A 21,930-nucleotide genomic window follows, 5' to 3' on the forward strand; every position below is an offset into this window, starting at 1 on the left:
AGCACTTCAAATGCAGTGCTTAATACAGCTAAATAAAGCTGGATTCTCATTAAATAAGAAAGAGTTGATGGTTGTTTAAGATCCATCAAATCTTCAGATTTGTAGTTTGCCTTTAGAACTCCAGAGCTGACAGTAAAGGGAGGGGAAAGGGTTTATTTCCTGCTCACTGGCATACCACAAATTACCCAGACCAAAACATTACTTGGGGGAGATGCACACACTAAAAGCACACTGCAGTTCTTATTCCCTTTTCTAGCTTCATGTCCATCTAATTACTCCTTCTCCATAGATATGAATTACTCTAGGTTCATCACCAGTGTGAGTGCAGCAAGAAAAGCATCTCCAATAAGACTGCTGAGTGAGTACACGTCTCTTCTTCCCAGTTTCTCTGAAAGTATCATTCTAGGTTCTGGGCTGTGCTGGGGTATCGTGGCTTAGGGCTTGAAAGGGTTTGAAAGAAAACCATGCTGTAAACTGACAAAGCAAGACCAGATAACTTGACTTTTGTCAAGCAGAGATGGCAAGCAGGTATAAAGCAAAATAAAGTGAATAGCCTTGAACCATTTCAGAAACCCATCCAAGACAGATAAATTAGTATCATTACTTTAACAAGTGTCTGAAAAGTCCCTGCTACTGTATCTGAACCCTGGCTTTAGGCACAGTTTGCAACCGAGTTTATGCTGTGTATCCAGGAACAAGCAACTGCTAATTACTTGAAATTCAGTCCCAGCATGTTTCTTTCCACCTTGTTTTCCTGTATCCTGTTCATGTCCATAAATGCCTCAGCAGCCCCACCACCTCAGTATTAGTACACTTTCCTTTTCCACATCCATCTATCTTTGGGCTACCACATTACATTGTCTTCCATGTGACAGATGGAAGAGCTTAACTGCCCGCTTGTTTACTCAGTTGAAACCTACAGAGACCTGACAGAATCCAAGCATGAGACATTCATCACTAGTTAAGCCTTCAGGGGTCAATTTCCCCTCTTGGTAAGGGGCTGGCATTTGCTGTTCTGCTTAAAATGCTTCATACAGGTACAGCTAATTCACTCTAGGCAGCCTCTTTTTCAAATGATAGGTTAATATGCATCATAACAAAGGTATTAAAGTAGCACGGTTCCTGTAGAAAGACATACTGAGCCTGCAGTTTTGATGACAAAGTAAATCTCTCTTTACCAGGCCAAAAGTCAAAGGCATAACACAAACTGATGAAATAACTGATAAGAATTAACTCGCCGTGTTCAAGTCTGCTAATAAGTACTGGAAAATAAACTCAATAACAGGCCACTTTTAAGGCAGATCTGGTGTCACCTCTCCTTCATATCTGATGTAGAACTGTCAAGGCAGCATGAATGCCACATTGTGAGTGCTTGGATTTAATGCAATCAAGTGCTCTCGCTGGATTAAGGTCCAGTCTGCACTGCATAGATTGGATCTGAATGATTGTACAACTGACTTAAAAGCAAGAATTAAGATTTTCTTCATCACAAATTACTTACACAGTGCCTCTGCCACTAAAACTGGGCTGCCAGAAACATTTCTATTACTTTATAGAAAAGTTACAATCATCTGTCAAGTGTACCTGCCAGATCAGCTGAAAAACAGAACAGAAAACAAAGCCATTCATTTCAAGGCAGTCTAAATAGAAGATCATTAAGATTTAAAAGTCTTGAAGCTCAAAAGCTCACTCATGACAGTTTTTATAATAATAGAACTGTCCAGATTGCTTCAAAATAAATTACAAATAGCTTTTTTAACTTAAAATTATTTTTTGTTCTAGTCTGTCCTTACCTGTCTCTCCCTCCCTGGGCCCCTAGACACCTATTTAATCCAAGCAGAAAAGTGAGTTTAAGAAGAGTTATCCTTTTGAATTAAATAAGTAAATTGAAAAACAGAACAAGTTTTCTGGGTCATTATTAAATATTGAATAAAGGATATGATCACCCTTGTAACAATCAAATTGTAACCAAGGTGTTTTCCTTTTACTCCAGCTGAGTTGATGCAGAAGTCTCCTCCATCTCTCATCTCTCTGGCTGGAGGGGCACCAAATCCTAATCTTTTTCCATTTAAGAAAGCAACTGTTGACATTGGACATGGAAATCCAATTGAGATTGGGGAAGATCTGATGAAGAGAGCTCTCCAGTACTCAGCCTCAGCAGGGTATCTGTCATAGTTGCTTGCATTTCAAGACACCAGAAGCTAAGGATCATAATATCCTTTATTAGTGCATTGTCACCTGTGTTTTTAAAACCCTTTTTTCAAAAAATAGGTTCTTCCCAAAACCCATGGGTCTTTTTTCAATTTGCCTCACTATTTACATTTGAGTTCAAGTGAAAAATTTTGCAATGAGGTATGTAAAAAGAAAAAAAATCACTTTAATCACTTAAAACCCTGATCCTAGTTGTTCTCAAGCCAGAGTATTTCCTGTTAGTATTTGAGAATCCAGACTGCCAAATCAGACATTATTTTAAAGATACTGCATTACAACACATAGTTTCTATGTTTCTGAGTATTTCTTTTCATTTGGCACCATATACTAAAGTCAGTATGTAGAACTTGTGGTACTTGAGTGGATGTATTTATAGAATTGTCGTTTTTGGTACAAAAATTGCATATCATTACATTACTTTAGTGCTCATGTAAACTCCTCAGCAGACGGCACTGAGTCAGGTGAGAACAGGTTTGCAAAAATACTTGGGTACCTAAAGAGACACATGGAGCCTCAGTTAAGACTTTTCTTAATATTTAAATGAACCCAGCCATTTGTGAACACCCTACAAGATCCTAAGACGTTTTTTGGAAAGTGTGTTTTAGAAATTCTTGTAATCTGCAGTAGGTTACAAGCAGCATTAAGAACTTTGTCACACTGCCATATTCAAGTACAGACTGGTAATTTCTGGGAGTGGGTATTTTTCAGCCTCCACCCTTGGCAAATAATTTCTGCCCAGATTTCACTATGATAATGTGGTGTATGGACCACAGATGCCCATCTCATTTTCCTAATTTGACAAAGCAGTCATAACAATTGCATTTAAGTGTATCTGTGTGACAGTTGAAATCAAACTCTCAGGACTGCATGCTAGATTTGGCAGGGATTTAGAGGAACAGGCTAGCTTTGGCCTATATAAAGTCTTAGATATGCCTTCTTATTCACATTTCAGGATTCCAGAGCTCTTGTCTTGGCTAAAAGATTTCCAGCAGAATTTACACGATCCCCCCACAGCCAAGTACAGTCCTGAGCAAGGACAGATGGAAGTGTGTGTCACAACCGGCAGCCAGGAAGGCCTGTGTAAAGTAAGACCAAAAGATTCAAATGTTAGAAGCATTTCATTCAGAGAGATGTTTATTCTTCCATCATCAGTTCAGCTATATTCAGCATTAAGTGCCTTCTGTTACTACATGCAGGGTACAGTTTCATGTACTCTTTCTCCATAGATATGAATTACTCTAGGTTCATGTACAAGATAAGGGAAATGCAATAAAATTGGAGTGGCATTCTAGACTGTCAGGACTGCATGAAAGTTCAGGCAACCAAAGAGCCTGTGTAGAAAATATGCTATAAGGTAATATTTCATGTTACTCAAGTAGTGCAATAATAAGTGCATAGATGCTTTACCATAACTCTATTCTAAATATGTTTCTTCTTTTTCTTAACTTCCTGAGTTTTTGGGGTTTTTACTTCCTGAAATAGTTACCCTTTCCACTCCACTCTCACTGCTGTTTAGTTTAGTCTTTCTATAACTTATACAGTAGAAAGGGTGCTTCAGAGCACTGTCTTTCCATGTCAAATTGGTGGCCTATCTTAATTTGGCTCTAAAGCCAATTTTTAATCTGTTTGTTGCCTTTCTTACAGACAGGATAATTATATGGTCAGGGAATTACCAAAATATAATCAAGATACTTAATCCCACTAAGAAGTCAAAACTATGAAGCACATGTACAAAACCCAAACAATCTTTAAAACAGAATCTTTTCTTTTGCAGGTATTTGAAATGCTCATTAATCCTGGAGACAACATCCTTTTGGATGCACCCACATACTCTGGGACACTAGCAGCTGTAAGTATTCCTTAGCTACAAAACATTGTGAATGTTATGGTTGAACTAAACTGCAGTTTAGTGCCTGATCTGCACTCTTATAAATATTGTCTGTATTTGCCATAAAAATGTATCTAAGACTCAAGATTTTCATGTCCAACCAGTTAAGTTCATAAATATTAACTCACAGAAGGTTTTCTACTGAAAGTTCTATGAAAGCTATTTGAAGTTCCTCTTCCAAACACTAGTTCATTCAAGGGCTAAGATCACATATGGGGCTGGAAAGAAAGCCATCAGGACCTAGTTTGGTTGAATTAAATTTATAATAAGTGGGTGTGTTAACATGTCAGCATGTTTACCTGAAGTATTTCATGATCAACGTATACGATAGCTATACATAGTATAATATTGGGATAGGCCTGAAACACCCATATATGAGTATGAAGATATGAATTAGTGACAACTCTACAAAAGCAGCAAAATTTACTTCTGAAAAGTAGTTTAATCAGTATAAAATTAAATGTCAACTCAAAATGCCTAAAAGCTGCATGAAGGGTTAGAACAAATACACCACAAATTCAGTTGTCCCTCATTGCATCAAAATAAATTGTTATTGCTTGCTGTCCTAAATTTGAATATATAGTCTAATCAGCTGTACTTTTTAAGGAATGTATTTTGACAATACAGCAGCTTGCAATTTTGCTTAAAAATGCAGAGCACTACGTGGTACAGATTGAAATTCCACAGAGGAGAGACAGCAAGCTTTTTCATTGGTATTTCACCTATATTTTTTCATGCTGCTGTCAACATGTCACTGCAGTAGCATCATTTCATTCTTCTTTGTATTGCTGAATATATCTATTGAGAACAGATTCTTTGCCCTTTGTCAGTGAAGAGTAGCTTAAAGCTCTGACATTTCCACCAAAGTAGAGTGTAAATTGTCAGTAGGAAACAAAGGTTCTGTGACCTTAACTGTCTGTGGTGAGAGTATAAGAAGTCCTGAGAGAACAGTTCAGGTTTACAAACTCCCTTTCTGCTTGAAAAAACAAATCTGATTTCCTAGAGAAGAGCAGCAGTTGAACATAGGAGTTACCCACTTCTTCTGAGTTGGCTTAGTAGGACAGATAAAAACTAATATGATAAGTTTGACAAGCCTTAACAGCAAATTCAGGCAAACTTTTATTTGATTCATGGAGCTTGAGATATCTGTAAAATCAAAAAAACCCAACTTTGCATTGATGAAATTTTACAATGCCAATGACAAAAAGGAAGGCCTTTGAATCACACAATTATGACAGTTTTGTTCCTTCTATCAACAGCTGAGACCCTTGGGTTGTAATATAATTAATATTCCTAGTGACCAACATGGCATTATTCCAAAAGCTTTAGAAGAAATTCTGTCTGCTTGGAGCCCAGAGGATGTAAAAAATTGTAGCAATCACCTCCCCAAATTCCTGTACACTATTCCAAATGGATGCAACCCAACTGGCAACTCGCTGACCACAGAGCGCAAAAAGGACATTTACCAGGTATGGAGCTGTGGTCTTGTGAACATTGTAGGTGGAGATAGATAAATATCAGTCTTGTTTCAGTTGAAGGTATCCTATGTGTGGTATTTTGCCCCATTACTGGTCCAGTAGACATTCCTCCTAGAACTTGTTTCTAGCAGAATCTCTTTCACAACAGCTCTTCAGAGGTACACTATGCCTTAGATAAACTGGTTTTCAATGGCAGCTGGTACCTTTGGCATGGGCATCTAACTGGATTTACTGCATGTTGCCTGCCCAGTTTGAATGCCACGCCACATGGAAAAGAGGTTCAGTTGCATACAAGGGTCTGTGTACTACAGGTACCATGATTACTCTTATTTTTTGATATCTAAATTGGGCACTGGAAGGCTTCTCATCATAGGGGCTTCTATATAATGAATGACCAATCAATAGAAGCATGATATGATGCTGGTTAAAAAAAAAAAAAAAAAACAAAAAAAACCAAACAAACAAAAAAAAAAACCTGACTGAATTTGCACTGTCTTTAACTTTTATTCCTTTTGTTACTTTTTACTAATTTATTTAGCTTGCAAGAAAATATGATTTTCTCATAATAGAAGATGATCCTTACTACTTTCTTCAATTTGAAAAGGTAATTTGTCTTTGATAATCTTTAGTAACACCTTATTTCCTGAAGAGAAGTTAAGGTTTCAGGAGAGAAGTAAGGTTTGAGCCCTGGACCTTCCTGCATGCCTCTTCTTCATGTCCTAGCAAGGCAGTCGTAGGCCTCACAGTCTGTGGTCCTTTCAGTCATTTTCCCCTTTGTGGTATTTTATATCCTGTTAATTAGTGGTTCAAATTTCTCAAGCCTCATACAGGATAGAATTTTTCAGTAATCAAAAAATCACAAAGACTTTGCAGAGCAAAGTACTTGAAATTTGCAGCCCCTTAATGTTCCTTTCTCCCTGTCTCTTCTTTCATTCAGCAGAAGACTGCCTACTCTGCATCTACTGTACCCCATTTTTATCCCTTTGCCTTTTGGAGGGTCTGGGAATTCTCCCAGTACCACAGATAGCAGCTTCCCTTCTTCATGTAAATTTTCTGCAAATTTCATACTTGACTCTACAGTTACTCAGTCTTTAAAAATACCTAACTTCAGAAATCAAAACAGGTCTTACAAAGCAATAAAACATTGGTAGAAGATAAAGGTCAGCATTTTCTCTTTTGAAGTACCTTTTTATGGAAGGAGGCAGTAAAACTGCTTCATTTACTCATTGAATAGTATTGTGAAGCTTTGTAAGAAAATGTAGGGGAGAAGATGTAAAAAACAGAATTCTTGATAAGGAAAAAGTATGCTGGACTCAGATCTTCACAATTTGGTCATATCTTCTGATTTCATTTTTTAATATAGCAAAGCAAAATGCTACAAGGCTCCATTTTAGAAATTGCAGTACCTTTTTATTCCACAAGAAATCTTGGCAGAAAAATCATTATTTCTCTCTCCTTCTTATGGCATCATATCAATACATAAACTGAACATTTATATGCTGAACAGTGGGCTAAGCAATCATCAAAAAAATAACAAATCTGGTTTCTTGAAGATATTCACAGAATATTGTAATCACATCTCAGAAAGCTAGGCTAAATAATCACTTGTCAGCAAGTTACTGCCATGTTTTCCTTGGAATACATGTTTGAGAAACGAATTCTTCATAGTAAAGAAAATAATCCCATTATAATCCTTACTAGCACCTTGAATTTTATTTTTTGTTTTTTATTCCAAGCCATGGGCTCCAACTTTCCTTTCAATGGATGTGGATGGCCGAGTTATCAGGACCGACTCTTTCTCTAAAATTCTCTCCTCTGGGTAAGGCCAGCTGCAGACCACTTAGCATTGCCTATTCAGTTAAAACACAAGACTTCATACGAAGTGATGAGACATGCCATAGTGTTTTCTCATTTAATAACTATCCACTTCTGGAATGAACTTTGGAATCAACAGCTTTTCACAGTCTACTCACTTTTCATGTCATCTCTTGGCAGTCATTTTACTCCAGGTTCTGTTTCTCTTCTGTTGCAGATAGTTAAGCCTCTTCCCCCCAAGCAGCCCATTCTTGCAGGCACTGCCTAGGCAGAAAGACAGATGCTGGATTCCAGCTCTGTTTCTGGAACTCTTAGGAGCTTTTCTCTCTTCTTTTTTCCATTTCCCTTTTTATCTCTCTCTCTCTCTCTCTCTCTCTCTTACTATTCCTGCAAGCTCCCTGAACTTGTAATAGACAAGAAACAATCATTCTTCACAAACTGTTCATAGGGTTGTACTGATATCTAGCCTTCCAGTTCTTTCAGGTTGTTTCCACCTGCCAGAAAAAAACTAATTTGCCTGTTTTCCATTTCACACAAGTCAATGTATTTGATTTTTAGTTTGCTTTTGTCTGTTAATCTAATAGTTATAAAAAATTATTGTGAATTCTGCATTGGCAGCCGGTGGATTATAACTCGTCCTAGAGAAAGTGAGGAGACAACGTAATGCTAAGTGTGATTGCATTTTCAAAAGTGACACCACAAAATGGCATGACATGGTACTATCTTTTCCAAAGACACAAATGAGTTTACTGGTTCCATTTTTCTTCAAATAAAAAAAAATCAGCCAATCTGTAAAGATGGGTAATAAGAATTTGAAGCAAAAGTAACCATCTAGTTTATCAATCTAAATTCCATTTCTTCTGCAGTACTGAAAAGGAGTGAAAGAGTAAAGCCATTTGCCATTTATCTGTTTGTCATAAAGCCTGAGCATTCTTGAGTTTCTTTCCATTATGGGAAAACCTATCTTTACTTCCCTTTGATTCATGTAATATTTTTGGTTGTAGAGGACATCTCCCAAATACAGATTTTGTTCTGAAGCCTCATAACTAAGAAGCTACTTATAAGCATTAAAACCCCTTAAATGTTTTTATTTTTTTTGACACTCAGCTTCTAAAAATTGTATAACCTGACAGCACTATGAAGCTATAGATAAGTTTGAATGCATGAGATCCTTACACTATCAATAAAATGGCTGCATGTTTTCTCACATATAACTCAAAGTATTAGCATGTTGCATTTCTGTAATAACTTTTTGTTTGGTTGGTTTCCAGTTTAAGAATAGGTTTTCTGACGGGTCCCAAGCCTCTCATCGACAGAATTGTTCTACACATTCAGGTGTCAACAATGCACACCAGCACTTTCACACAGGCAAGTACCAAGCCACCAAATGAATTGTATTTAGAGAATACAACATATTCCAAGTTATAAGAAACCAGAAGCAAACAGCTTTGTACTTTCACAGTTGCTCTGCACTTTTGCATCTTTGTTTATGCACATTCATTGTCAATTCTGCCAAAGGAAGAGAGTGGTCTCTCTCCATATAACTCAGAACCAGAGCTAGAGGGTTTTCTCAGTGCATGGATAGTACAGCTGATATCCCCTAACCCTCAGATTTCAAGAATCAAGATTTGAAATACTTTATCTCTTCCTGGCAGGTTCATTTGAAAAACCTCAATGTAAAGCACAGCATGGAAGAAACCTTCATATATTATTTTTTTTATTCTACTTTCCAATTAAAACATTACTAGCAACCCACAAAGACATTTCAAAGCAAGCTGACAACTACATCCCCTTCATGGTTAGTAATAAAGAGACACATCTAAATACAGCTTTGGTCTTCCATCTCCAGTAATTCATCACAGAGGCACGACTAAAGCAGAGAGGCCAATGTGGACAGGAAGATAAAGCAATATACATTGCCTTCCTCTTTCTCCTCAGTTATCACATTTAGCTCTTCATCCATTTTTCCCTCCCCCCAGCCCAATTTCCAAATACTGCCAAGATCCTTAGAGATACCAGTAACACAGGGTGTATTGGCCTTGGCACCTCTGTTTATAAAGGTCTCCAAGAGACACCTCATGCGATTTCATGTCTAGGGAATGTTGAATAATGCATCTGGCTATGGATCTTTTGATGATTGTGGAGCAGTCCTGTTTAAAACACGGTATTGATGATGTGTTTTATTTCCTTAGATTATGATATCACAGCTGCTTCAACAATGGGGACAAAAGGGTTTCTTGGAGCATGTAGACAGGTATGGTTATGTCATATGCTGAATCCCATCATCTGTCATTCTGCTACTTGTCACCTACATCAAATATTCTTTGTAGTAAACAAGTCAGAGGAGGTGCACCAGTATAAGACCAACTAGGCAAGGCAGGTCACCAAGACTGTGACTGTTGGGTTCACACAAGAGCCCTGAGGAGACACAGAGTGAAGTTGCAGACAGGCAAGTCAGGGTATGTCATCTACCACTCCAGGCAGACAATCCACCAGTCCATCATGCAGCTCCCACCTGAAGGAAACTCGAGAGGATTCTGGAAGCTTCAAGCCAGTGAATAAACTTTTGATCCCTGCTAAAGTGTTAGGGTCTAGAGCAAAAGCTGAGATCACTGAGCACAGAATCCATTGAGAAGGAGTCAGCATAGCCTGTATAAAGGGAGTTCTTGCCTCACTTAGTTAGCAGGAATTTACACTCTTGCCATCTTTGATCCCCTGATTGTGGATACTGGTAGAAAAACAGTGAGGTTCATTTACACACACTAAACATTGCCTCTCACTTAGAGAGAGAGCACTGGGCTACCATGTAAGTGACATGGCATTTCTTGCATACTGACTGACACACATTTAGCTTTCATTTATTATGCAGGAGAACCATAATTTCTCTTGACTCTCAGTGTCTCATTTTATATGCTCTACGTGGATACCATTAGAGCCCCAAGTTTTTCACTTCAGTAGGAGTGTGCTACACTCTGCAAAGGCCTGTAACAGCAACATGAGCAAAACATGCAAAAAATTCTTATATCTCGCTATAACAGCCACTTGCATCCCCCTGATGTTCATGCTGTAAGCAGCAATATTTGAAAAAAAACACCAAACCAGACACACCAGCCTTAGCTTTGCTTTGTTTTAAGATTTAGGAACATAAAGAAAAGTCTCACAGGGAAACTTGGAGTGTACTTTAGCTCAACTTTCAGTAGTTCCCAAAAAATAAATCCCAAATGCATCAGCTGACTGCAGTCCCACAGCTGACTGCAATCTCTTCCAGCTGATTTCATTTGTACAAGGGGTGAGGTGATAGATCAGGCTTTGGAGTTGAAGATTGTCTGTTTTTTGGAGCAGCTACATTTTTGGGGAAGTTTCATCTTACTAATTATTATGATTTCAATATGTAATTAAAGTGGTAACAGGTAAAAACTTTGTAGCAGAATTTGTAATTCTGGTAAAAATTGCACAAAGGAGATTTAGTCTTTCATATAGAATGTAATAATAGATATGGCTGAGCCCCAAAGCTGTTTAAGTGTCTGGATGTATTGGTGTTTTTATATCAGATGTAATAAAATACATCCAGAAATCAAAGCTAATGGTTCAGAAAGTATTTTAAAAAATACAAATGTAAAATTATGTAAATTATGCAAATTACTAAGGATGTTTTCTCAAGACATGGGAACACATTTGCATTTGAATTATGAACTCAGTATCAGGCATTTCTCTTGTGTCTTCCACTGCACAGCTGTGTCATTTTATGTCAACAAAATCCACTGCACATGATCCGTGGTGAAACCTGGGTTAGGATCATTTTTCCCAGTAGGAGATTGAATTATTTGAAACTGTTACTTAAAGTATGAAGGAGATAAGTTCAAAAGTTTAGAAAAGGGGAAGCTGTGAAATAGTTATGACAGGTTTATCATATGATTTGTTTTTTACCTTGTCAAATGTCATTTCCATGTGTACCTGTTACACAAATTCAACCCAAATGCACAAATATTAAGTCTGTGCTTTTGCATATGTTTATGTCCCTAATTTTCTTCAGTGTGTGTGCTTCGTGTGGTAAACACTGTTAACAGGACTTGTATCTACTGCTGTAGTAGACAGAATGGATGTAATATAGAAAAGGTTTCTATGATAAGTGTAAAGCTGAAGAAGCAGCCACACAGGGACTTCCTCTGTCTGGTTGATCAGTACTTTGTTGGAGATGCAGTGAAGCAGTAAAGACTTCTTGGATACAAAAACAAAATTTTATACACACAGTATACTGTGTTGTGCTCACCTAGGATAAGCTTATATTTCTATTAAATGTGCACTTGAGTTGTTCAAGTAGAAAAGCTTTTTTTCTGCCTTCAGAAACAAATGAACTCTGAAATGATACAAGTTCATAACTTTCAATTGATTATTTGCTTTCAGAGTGGTGGACTTCTACAGGATCCAGCGGGATGCAATGCTCACTGCTGCTGACAAGTGGTTAAAAGGTCAGAGTGCAACACAGATAATCACTTATATTTTTGCTATTTATCATCTTTGTGCTCAAGAAAAATCACTTAAGTTCATCTCTTGACTGAAGTGACAGATAAGCACTGTAAGCAAATCAATTCCATTAAATATTAAGCTTAGGACAAATTCTCTATTGCTGTGTTTTTATGCTTTCTGGTAGGACAGGGAGATAGATGGTGATGACAAAAAGCTCACCACATTACTATTTGAAGCAATTTTACAAAAAGCCTGTATTTCAGTTCATTAGGTTCTTATACTTTTGATGTTTAAAATCTGTCTTTAAAAATCTCTGAAATAATGATCTTAATTTAAAAGAAGATACAAAAAATCATTATAGCAGTAGTGATAATAATGTTTGTATCAGCAAATCCAATACATCACTGAATCTATGATGTATCCATTGAAAGAAGGGCATAAGTTTCCTCTTTGATTCCATTTTCTCTCTCTCTTTCTCTAGACTTGGCAGAATGGTACCCTCCTGCTGCTGGCATGTTCTTATGGATCAAAATTAAGGGTATTTCAGATACACAGCAGCTGATAATGGAAAAGGCCTTGAAGAAAGAAGTATGACATGTGATTTAATGATTTATGATCTTAAAATTAAAAAAGGAAGAGATAAAATATCAGTATCTATCCACATGTGTGCACATAAACAAGCAGGGAAACTTGCTGTGCATCATCAATAAGTCTCCAAGTCAGGCACTATGGCATAGTTATTGATAAACAGAATATTTTCATTACTCTATTCAGATGTTGATATTTTATCAATTTACTTAAATTGAAACCAAGATAACATATGGTATATGACATATATATATAACTAATATATATAACTATATGTATGATGGCTGTTGAGCAAATTTTTTAATGAGAGAAATTAAGTTTGTTTTTATTTCTCCCATTTATAAGACCCAGCAGTGTGTACTGAGTAAGCTACACCCCAGGTGCTTCTAAGCATTGTGATGATATAAATGAGAACTGGTAACCAAAACCTAAGACCCTTTGGTTTTATTATGAAAAACCTGGTTACAGGTTGCATATTTTTGTCTCCTCATTTTGAAAAAAGGATATACTGCACCATGTTCTGATACAAGTGTGTAAGCATTGAGCTTTCTCAAATTTAATTTAACATAGTGTTTTAAAAATGTAAAAGTGGTAATAACTGTGTGGTTAATCAATTTTTTGTAGGTATTACTGGTTCCTGGAGGAGCATTCAATATTGATAGTTCACAGCCTAGTTCTTATGTCAGAGCCTCCTTCTCTCTGCCTTCTTCTGCCCAGATGGATCTGGTGAGATTTTTTTTTTTCACATTTTTATCAAGACAGTTTCTCACACAGTAATGCTCTTTTATTTTTACATCTGTCTCCTTATATTTTTTTCTTGACTGTTAGAGGTTTTAGTCTGTAGGTGATTAAGCAGGACTTCTGCAGCACTATTAGCTGTTCCTTAATTAAGCAAGATACTCATCCAAATGGCCTGCAAGATACCAAAGTTTTAACACCACTTAGAATTTTTCTGTGTATCTCATACATACAGTGTCTCACACTTAAATCTCCCAGACATTATTTATAAAAGCTTTACTGAAAGCAGAGTAAATAGTAAGACCTGTTGTTTGCTAAGCATTAGCAGGCATCATGTATCTTTCAGACTTTGCATTCCTGAAATTCTGAGACTGAATTATCTGTGTTGTTTTGGGAATTTTTTGTAAGAAAAAATATTGTTTTTCTTTCATACAATTTATATACATGCTTTATTTTATTACTTGGGAACTAATCTTGTTTTGGGAGCATTTTTGATGTTATTGGGCCCTATCTATAAAATCAGTGGGAGAAAAGATAAGAGACATTTATTTGTGCAGATTTAATACTGGTTTGATTTAGGTGCTTGAAAGAATTCAGTATTTGTATTTGTACTTTCATGCAATTGTGAAGGTTTGTAATAGATAAATGCTTCTATTGCCTTTTTAGTTCTTCTGCATTTCTTCTAACTTTTCCTTTTTCTTTGGTAAAGTAGTCCATAACCATACTATTGACAGTCAAGCTGTATTTTTACATATAAAAATCCTCACTCAACTCTTCTTTCTTTTTTTCACTTTTGGAGTCTCCGGGCTGTAATATTAAATTAAAAGAGATACTCTTCCAGAGATCACTAATTTGTTAGAAGTTACATCTGATCTCCAAATAACCTTTGAACATCAATATATGCATTTTTCTGTTTCAGAAATCTCTGCCTTTTATTTTCTATCAGAGAATTGGAAGCTTTGTGCATGTGCAAAGCCCATACATGATTTTATAAAAGGAAAAGAGAGAATATCAGCAAAACTTTGCATTATAAAATATTGATTCTATATGGTTAGGGCAGTTTTAGTAGCTTTACAGGTTTGATGTGTTCCCTATTCATGTAATGCTGAAATATAAATGTAAACCATGTTTGTCATTGCAGGCCTTCCAGAGACTGGCTGAACTTATAAAAGAATCCTTGTGAAAAAGCTAAATAGAGCTCTTGCAGTAATAAAAATCATCTCCAGAAAATATTTAGCAACATTTGGATTTTATCAGAACACTTTATAAGCAAGCACAATACAGTAGATGTTTCCTTAGATCTTCTCAGCTAAAAAAAGGACAGAAAATGAAAGTGAAAAACAATTTGCCTAATGTTTTTTAACAGGACATTGCATTACAAAATTTATTCAATTCAGAAACATTAAAAATACTCAAAACCAAAATGTTCTATTTCCTGTAAAATCCATAGTTTTGTTAGATTTGAATTGATTTTTGTTCTGACTTTCATTTTCCATTTGAGTTGGGAAACAAAAATCATTTACTTAGAAAGCTGCACTTGAGGTGGTCTAAGCCACTGTTACTTCTCACTATTAATCTCAACTGATACATTCCTCCAAAATCTTATGTTGGAATTGTCTCATGTGTCACTTACATTCTTGTCCTACTGTATGGCATCTGGTTTTAATGATTTGAGGATCAGTATTTACTTTTACTAATGTTTTGTCAGATAAAACTGATGTAAGTGTGTTTAAAAAATTGAATCTGGTCCAGCAAAATGAGGTTATGATTACAAAAAAACTGAGGTCCCTTGCAATTTACAAGGGCATTGCAGTTCATTCTCTTTGTAAAAGGTATTCTGATTGCTGGTTTTTACTTCAGTCTGTGAATAATTACTCTGGGCCTGTGTTAGAAAATCTCTGGTTTGCCAAGGCATGTGGATATGCTAAGGGAACCACTCTTGGTTATTCTATCAGATGTGATTTTGAATGGAGAGTGTAACTGAACAGGGGGCATGGTGGAATAAGTACCAGATGCAAACAAAATGAAAATATAAAGAAATGTTTCAGTCTCTTATCCCTTGGTTATTGTCATCCCAAATGACAAAATGACATTTGATACTCAGCAACAGGTACAAAACCTTCAGAAAGTTTTAGCTGAACTGATTTGAGGCTTCTCACTTGGATTAGTGACTTCAGTTTTATTTACTATTTGGATGAAAGCACTGTGGTTTTCCACCTATATCAGATGGCTGTTTCTTTATGTGCAACTGTTCAGAATTTCAAAGTAAAACATTGTTCAAGGATCTAGTTAGCCATTCAGCAGCCCAGGCAACCCAAGCAAATAACAGCTAGGCACAAGCTTGCTTCACTGGAAGTTTCACAACAGGTATGATTTTAATACTTACTATAATTTTCATTCCCTCTTTTCCTCCTAGTTATAAATAGCATGTGTCACAACACAAACCTAGCACAGATGTATGCCTTTCCCAGCATCCTTCCCATTCGCAGGATCATTCCAGTGCCTCCAGCCCAGCATCAATTTTCGTGTCTGTCCCAAGCCTTTCAATTTAGTCACACATCCATGCCATCTTGAACAGCACATCTAAGATCAATCCTCTTCTCAATTCCCACATTACTGCAGCTTTTAGGTTAATCCAGTCTTTAGCCTGCAGTCCCAAATCTGCTCTCAGGGTGCCAACATTGTCTTTGAAGACAAACTTGTCCCATTTTACATGGTTTGATGGTGCTAATTGGGGATCCAAACCAGCAGTGCCTCCTGTGCTGTGCCACTCAACAGAAAGTATTCACATCTCAACTCACTTTCATAAGCATGTGTAGAAATTATGATAGCTCTGATGCTGCTATCAGGCAATTTTTATCTTAACTGCAAAAAATATTTTATACAACAAATTGATGTGTCTGGTTAATTAAAATAATATTTTTATAGAAGATTAAATGTAAACATCTTTTAAGAGTGATTTGAGTTCTCAGATAAATGCTATTGTCATTGTCAAATATTTTTGTCATATTGTCATTCATCCACACCTGAATTAGATAAACATAATCAAAATACCATTATTAAGTAAGCCTTAAATTGGTGATGTGTTGAATAAACCACCTTAATTTTCAGAAATTTAAATGTTAATTTGGTTGAATGTAAGCTAAATGCAATTCTATTTGTGTCATATTACCTGGCTTTGCTATCAGCTGATTTAATTTAGAGAGAGGGGTTTTTATTCCCAACTGTAGTGAAGCGTCTATAATTAAATTAATATCCTGAACAATGCAAATTGAACAATGGCAGTGAAATCCTATATGCACATGTTGTTCCTCTGAACTTCTTAATGCACATTTTCTGGTCTCCTGGGAGAGAGCTTTCACCATTATTAAATGTTCATGGAGGAAGTCACTTGAGACAAAAGGAAAAGGGTGGGCAACATGTTCACATAGGAAGAAATGACAGTTTGGGCTTTCCCTTTGCATTTCATCCATCCACGAGCAAATAACCTCTCTCATTCGTAGCTGTGTTGAAGCCATCTGATGCAAGTGACACAATCTGCCACTGGGGAAAAGAGGACATGGGAAGAGCAGGGCAGGTCTGGGTGTGCTGAGAGCAGCCCCAGTGCTGCCTGGTGGGGACACTTGAGGAGGAAGTTGCTGCAGTGCTGGAGAGTTGCCTGGCACCGGCAGCTCCCCACAGCCTGGGTCTTACTTCTGAGTGAGCATTTACCTGCCCATTCTCTTGTACCTGCACTCTGGTTCCACTGCATTTTCATGCTTTTGGCAGATGAAAACCACCTAGAAATTCTGGACAAACTCTGAACGCTTAAAAATTCTATTTGCATTTTAAAAAAATCTATTTGTATTTCAGTTCTACTTGTATTTTTAAATCTTGTGACCTACAGATTCACAGTTCTTTCAGTTCTGCCTTTGGAATCTGGACTGTGATCCACTGAGGCAAATATGTGGAAGAACTCTATTGAGCTGCACTTTGCATGTCCTGATCTGTCTTGTTTTCTTCATTGTTTGATAACAGGTTTTGAGCAGCCCACTCTCAACAGTCTTATGTGGGAACAGAGCAGTGGCAGTGTTTGAACTGTAATCACTCTGAATGTGAAGAAACATGCATTTTCATTCTTCTAATACTGTTCCCAGGAATACCATGCTGTACCTTACTTTTTTCCTAATGATTATGGAAACTATTGTGCAACCCTGCAGAGCACAAAAGTCACAAGGGGAGAAGTATAAGGCTCTTGCTGATGTGAGAATTCATATCCCAGAAACATGTTCACAAATCTGGCTACAGCTAGAAGGTTCCCTATAGCTGTACAGAATGTGGAGAATACCTTCAGAATTATATTTTCTTTTTATTTTCAAATTATATCAGATCTGGATTGACATAACAAGTGGATATGCTGTAATTTGGTCTGGAAAAAATTAACATGAAATTCTTTCTGTTCTTTGATGTACACAGAACTTTGACCTTTTTCTACATTTGGCTAATAATGAACTTAAGATGCTTTCTTGCAGTTTCATTCAATAAATCAAGCATTAACAGAGGTAGATAAAGTTCTTCTGACAATATTAAACTATTTTATTACCTTTTATGGAATGTATACTTTAATACACTCTCTGATTGTCCACCTCTCCACAAAAAAACTACTAATAAAGCAAAGGGATGGAAAGACCGCTTCGGATTTCTTGGTGGATTACATGAAATCTTATTTTCAACACGGTTCCAAGAACTTGGAAGGTGTTACTTAATAAGAAAATAAGCTAGTTTCTGCATCTGTGAGGAAGACTAGCAAGAGTTACTGTCTTTGTACAAGCCTAGCCAGGTAAATTGTAAACATTTTAGGCAACCCACTAACATGAAAGCAAACAGCTGAAGTTTTTCAGTAATGCCGACGAAAGAAGATGCTTTATCCCAAACCCAAACTAATAGAGAACAGCCTTGATTTTTACAGATACTGCAATAACCCACATATGCAAATCTGCATTTTTTTTTTTTCTGGATTTCTTTGTTCAGTTCTTTTTAAGGCTGTTTCTAATCCACAGGAGGCCCAGGTGACATAAATTTTCAGTAAAGCCAATTATTTTCTTACAATTGTCACCATATCATTTTTTATCCCTTACAGATATGCTATTACCTTATACTCTGCATTTGTTGTAGGTTGCATGATACATAATCCCATTAACTTCTCTCTGGCTGGTGGCAAAGTCTGACCCAAACACTTTCTCAGTTAAAGCATCACTTTATGAGACCGGCTCGAACTTTAGGGAGATGTAACTCAGAAGGGTAACTGTCTGGAATATAATATTGCCTATATCTTCAAATAACAGCAGTTATGCCAAATGAATAAATGTGTTACTTCTTTCTGCCTCCTAATTGGGATAATGTTTCTCATTTTTATCTTTTTACTTCTTTTTATTTAGCTATTCTTGCTTATTACCCTAGCAAGTCTGTGATAAGCCATAGATGTCAGATTAGTTCCCACATAATAGATGTGAAGAGAGGACTTTGAGAAAGCAACATGCACAGATGGTTCAAACTCCGTGGATATCAGTCATGCTGGCAAGTGGTGTTTACTGTGAACAAAAATCCCAGGGACTCATGAGTTTCAAAGCCAAAGGAAATCAGCTTTATAAGAAAGGCCATGCATTCTCATTACCTCTGAGAAGGATATCCTATCTTGGTTTTAAGACTTGAAATGATGGAAGACCAACCAGAATAATGTTGGATTAAAAAGCCCTTCATTACATGATATTCTCTCCTGTTATGTCACTCGTTTTAATTCAGCTATTTCCCTAAAGTCAAAAGTAAAAGATAAAAAGGATATATTTCAAAAGTCTGGAGCTGGACTCCTAATTAATGAGTTTTCAAAAGATTTTCCAAAATCTCCTCAAAATCCACTCTAATCAGGGTGAAGATATTTCCCTTTAAGACAGGAAGGTTTTGTAAAGTAGAGAAAACAGTGGATAGTGGAAATAGTCTCTATATTGGCAAATCACTGTTTGCTGTCTGGTGTCTAAAATAAGGAAATCACATTTTAGCCTTTTATGATTATTATATTATCATAAACAGCATAGACATCTGATGTCAGGAGCATTATATTTTAAAAAGCCATTGGATTCGCCTTGTTTTGAATTCTGGCAATTCAGGTCTTGGGCTACTTTGTAAAAGTGCCATTCAGGAAACTAATTTGGAGTTCCTTATCTGTAGTACCAAAGCCATGAAGGTGGGACAGCATAAAACGTTCATACTCACTGTTTCTAAAAGTAAAACTGGCTTTCAAAGTGGGTAAAGTATTTAGGGAGGTAAAGGCCTACTGATATTTTTTTTTTATATTAGATTCCTGAATGACCAAGTTAATTTTTAAAACAGAACTAAAATTCTTAAGACCATTACATGGTTTTGATAAATCCCATATAAGAAGTTTCATGATTCAAAACTGTAACGGCAAGAGGAAATCTTTGCAACATTCTTGTAAGTTTCCTGAATGAAATATTGCAATGCTGTGGCTACACATACACCTACACATTACATCTGTGGTCTAATAAGGGTTTGATTTACAAACTGATTGATAGTGTGCACTGACCTCCCTTTCAGATTAGTTCTGAAAATAAAAATAAAAATAAAAATAAAAATAAAAATAAAAATAAAAATAAAAATAAAATATCAGTGATTCTTAGGACAACAGAAGTAAGAAGGATAACACTGGAGCTAATAAGCAGAGGAGGAAAGGAGAGTAGGAAAGAAAAGTCTAGTGACAAAAGACAAGTAGAAATCTTCCCCAGAGCCAGACACAAATTGAGATGTTGTTGATCTTGAATTGTTGAATTGTTGATCTCTGTTAGAAATGGTTCTAATACTCATTCACAGTTCTAACCACACTTTTACATTGTGAAATGGCCTTCTTTGTCAAGGGAAAAAATATTTTACTTCTCTAAAATTTGTATCAAACTGTATATTAAGGATGATAAACACCAGGCTAAAACAACCATATATCACTATGTAACTATGGGCACTTTGAAGAATCTCATAAAAATTTTGGCTTAGTCTGTTTGTTCCCCAGGCTATAACAGAATTCTTCTAATAGCTTTCCTAACATCTTTTCCTCCAAACTAGGCATTCAATAGCTGTCACAGCTTGCTTCCAGTAGCAGCTTTACAGACCACAGAAAATACAATTGCTGTGATAAATGAGCTACACAAATCTTTTGCCCCTGCCAAAAACTGAAACTCACAACAAAGCCTTGCTCCTGCACCTTAACATTACACAGGATTTTGTGCAGGCCAAATATATAAATGGATTTGAAAAAGGGATTAAACACAATGATTTGGAACAGAACCATAAAAGACTTTTGAACACAATGATCTGTGTGGTCCATACCAGGATTTCCTAATCTAATGATTGCCTGAATGGAAAAGAATATCAAGGGATCACTAAATAGTTCCCCATTTTTTATGCTCTTGCTTTGGCCAGTGACAGACACACTGGACAAAAGAAAATTGGTCTTAACTAATACGAAAATACAGATGTTTATGTTAGCTTGTCTCTGATTTAGCAAGGACTGTTCAGCTAAGACATATTATTGTGTAGGAAGTGAGTAACAGTGAGAATTGAAATCTGGGGCCAAGCTATAGAGCAATCCACAATTCATGCATAGACACTGAGTCAGTTTACTGCTAAGCTTTTCTTAAGGTCACATTGTTTTTCTAGTCTTGTGCTCAGCTCAAGGCAGTGGCTACATTATCATGCAGGGTCTATATACAATATCTCATTTCCCCCTTGTAACTGCAGTTGAATACAGATGCACCAAACAGCTGCATTGGAACAACATATTGGTTATGTACCAAAGAGAAAAAAATCCTGACGGTGTCACCACAAGGGCAGAGGATTCTAAAAGGGTTTTACCTGGATTTCCTGCTCCTTTTTGAGTAACTTCAAATGAGTCCCTTTAGACTCTGTATCCCCATGGCGATAACAGTAGCTTACATCCTTTGTAAAGGACTTTGTTATACAATGATGCTAGTGACATTTCCAGGTATTTACATCATCAAATTACATAGTAGAGTGTGACAAAGAATGCAAATTCGTTTGAGATTTTCTTTTTCATGGATGCAAAGAGGAATATTATCCATTTCATCATTTCTGATTCAAAGACGTAAAAATTATTTTCTGAATTTCCTAGTATTTGGGGGAGGGGAAGGAGAGACAGAAGATAAGAGTATACATCCTGTCTTTAAGAATCTAAACTAGTAGCCCCTGTATCACTTCCATGCTAGGAGGATTATCTCTCCAGTCACTCTGAGGACAGTGGTGAAAGAGAGGTGCATCTGGATCAGGAGGCTTCATTGCTCTGGGTCACTCTAGCTGCACTCAAGGCAAATGCCCCATCTCTCCCCAGCAAGGGGACAGGCCTGGGGGGACAACCTGCTGAGCCAGGCTCCCACACTGCCCCAGCTTCCTGTGCTGCACTTCTGAATGCAGAAACTGTGGCATGCATTTAGGTGTTCCTGTGTGAAATAAGGCAGCTGGGTACTGCATGCCTTCTAACCTGCCACAGTGGTTCTCACATGCTTCAGCAGACTGACTTTGAAGTGGCATTTGCCTTACTCTGACAGAGCATCAGAGTTGTCACTGAATCACAGTGCCTGTCATTTGTAGATCCCTCCATAAGCGCTTCTTGAAAACATCTCCCAGACTGGAGCTATTGCAAGAACTGGTCCTGTGTTTTCATTTCAATTTTATTTGAAGCAT

The 21,930-nt window shown here is 36.8% G+C and overlaps 1 protein-coding gene and 1 long non-coding RNA gene across 2 annotated transcripts in view; one reads left to right on the forward strand and one right to left on the reverse strand.

Moving 5' to 3' along the window:
* The window catches only part of LOC310909717, a 35,222-nt gene that overhangs the window by 409 nt on the left and 12,883 nt on the right, over positions 1-21,930 (reverse strand). Inside the window, exon 4 of the long non-coding RNA XR_014590162.1 lies at positions 1,550-1,596. This is a non-coding gene — a long non-coding RNA (uncharacterized lncRNA). The remainder of the gene's footprint in view (positions 1-1,549; positions 1,597-21,930) is intronic.
* Positions 270-14,651, forward strand: AADAT (aminoadipate aminotransferase). Its single transcript, XM_083861823.1, has 13 exons — positions 270-358; positions 1,994-2,162; positions 3,164-3,296; positions 3,986-4,060; positions 5,359-5,568; positions 6,116-6,181; positions 7,314-7,396; positions 8,664-8,760; positions 9,585-9,646; positions 11,797-11,861; positions 12,341-12,447; positions 13,072-13,173; positions 14,327-14,651. Exons 1-13 carry the CDS (start codon positions 292-294, stop codon positions 14,366-14,368), a joined length of 1,278 nt encoding a protein of 425 aa, XP_083717949.1. The 5' UTR covers positions 270-291; the 3' UTR covers positions 14,369-14,651.

The sequence above is a fragment of the Zosterops lateralis genome (genome assembly GCF_965231275.1).
Source record: "Zosterops lateralis genome assembly, chromosome: 5".
Lineage (NCBI taxonomy): Eukaryota > Metazoa > Chordata > Aves > Passeriformes > Zosteropidae > Zosterops > Zosterops lateralis.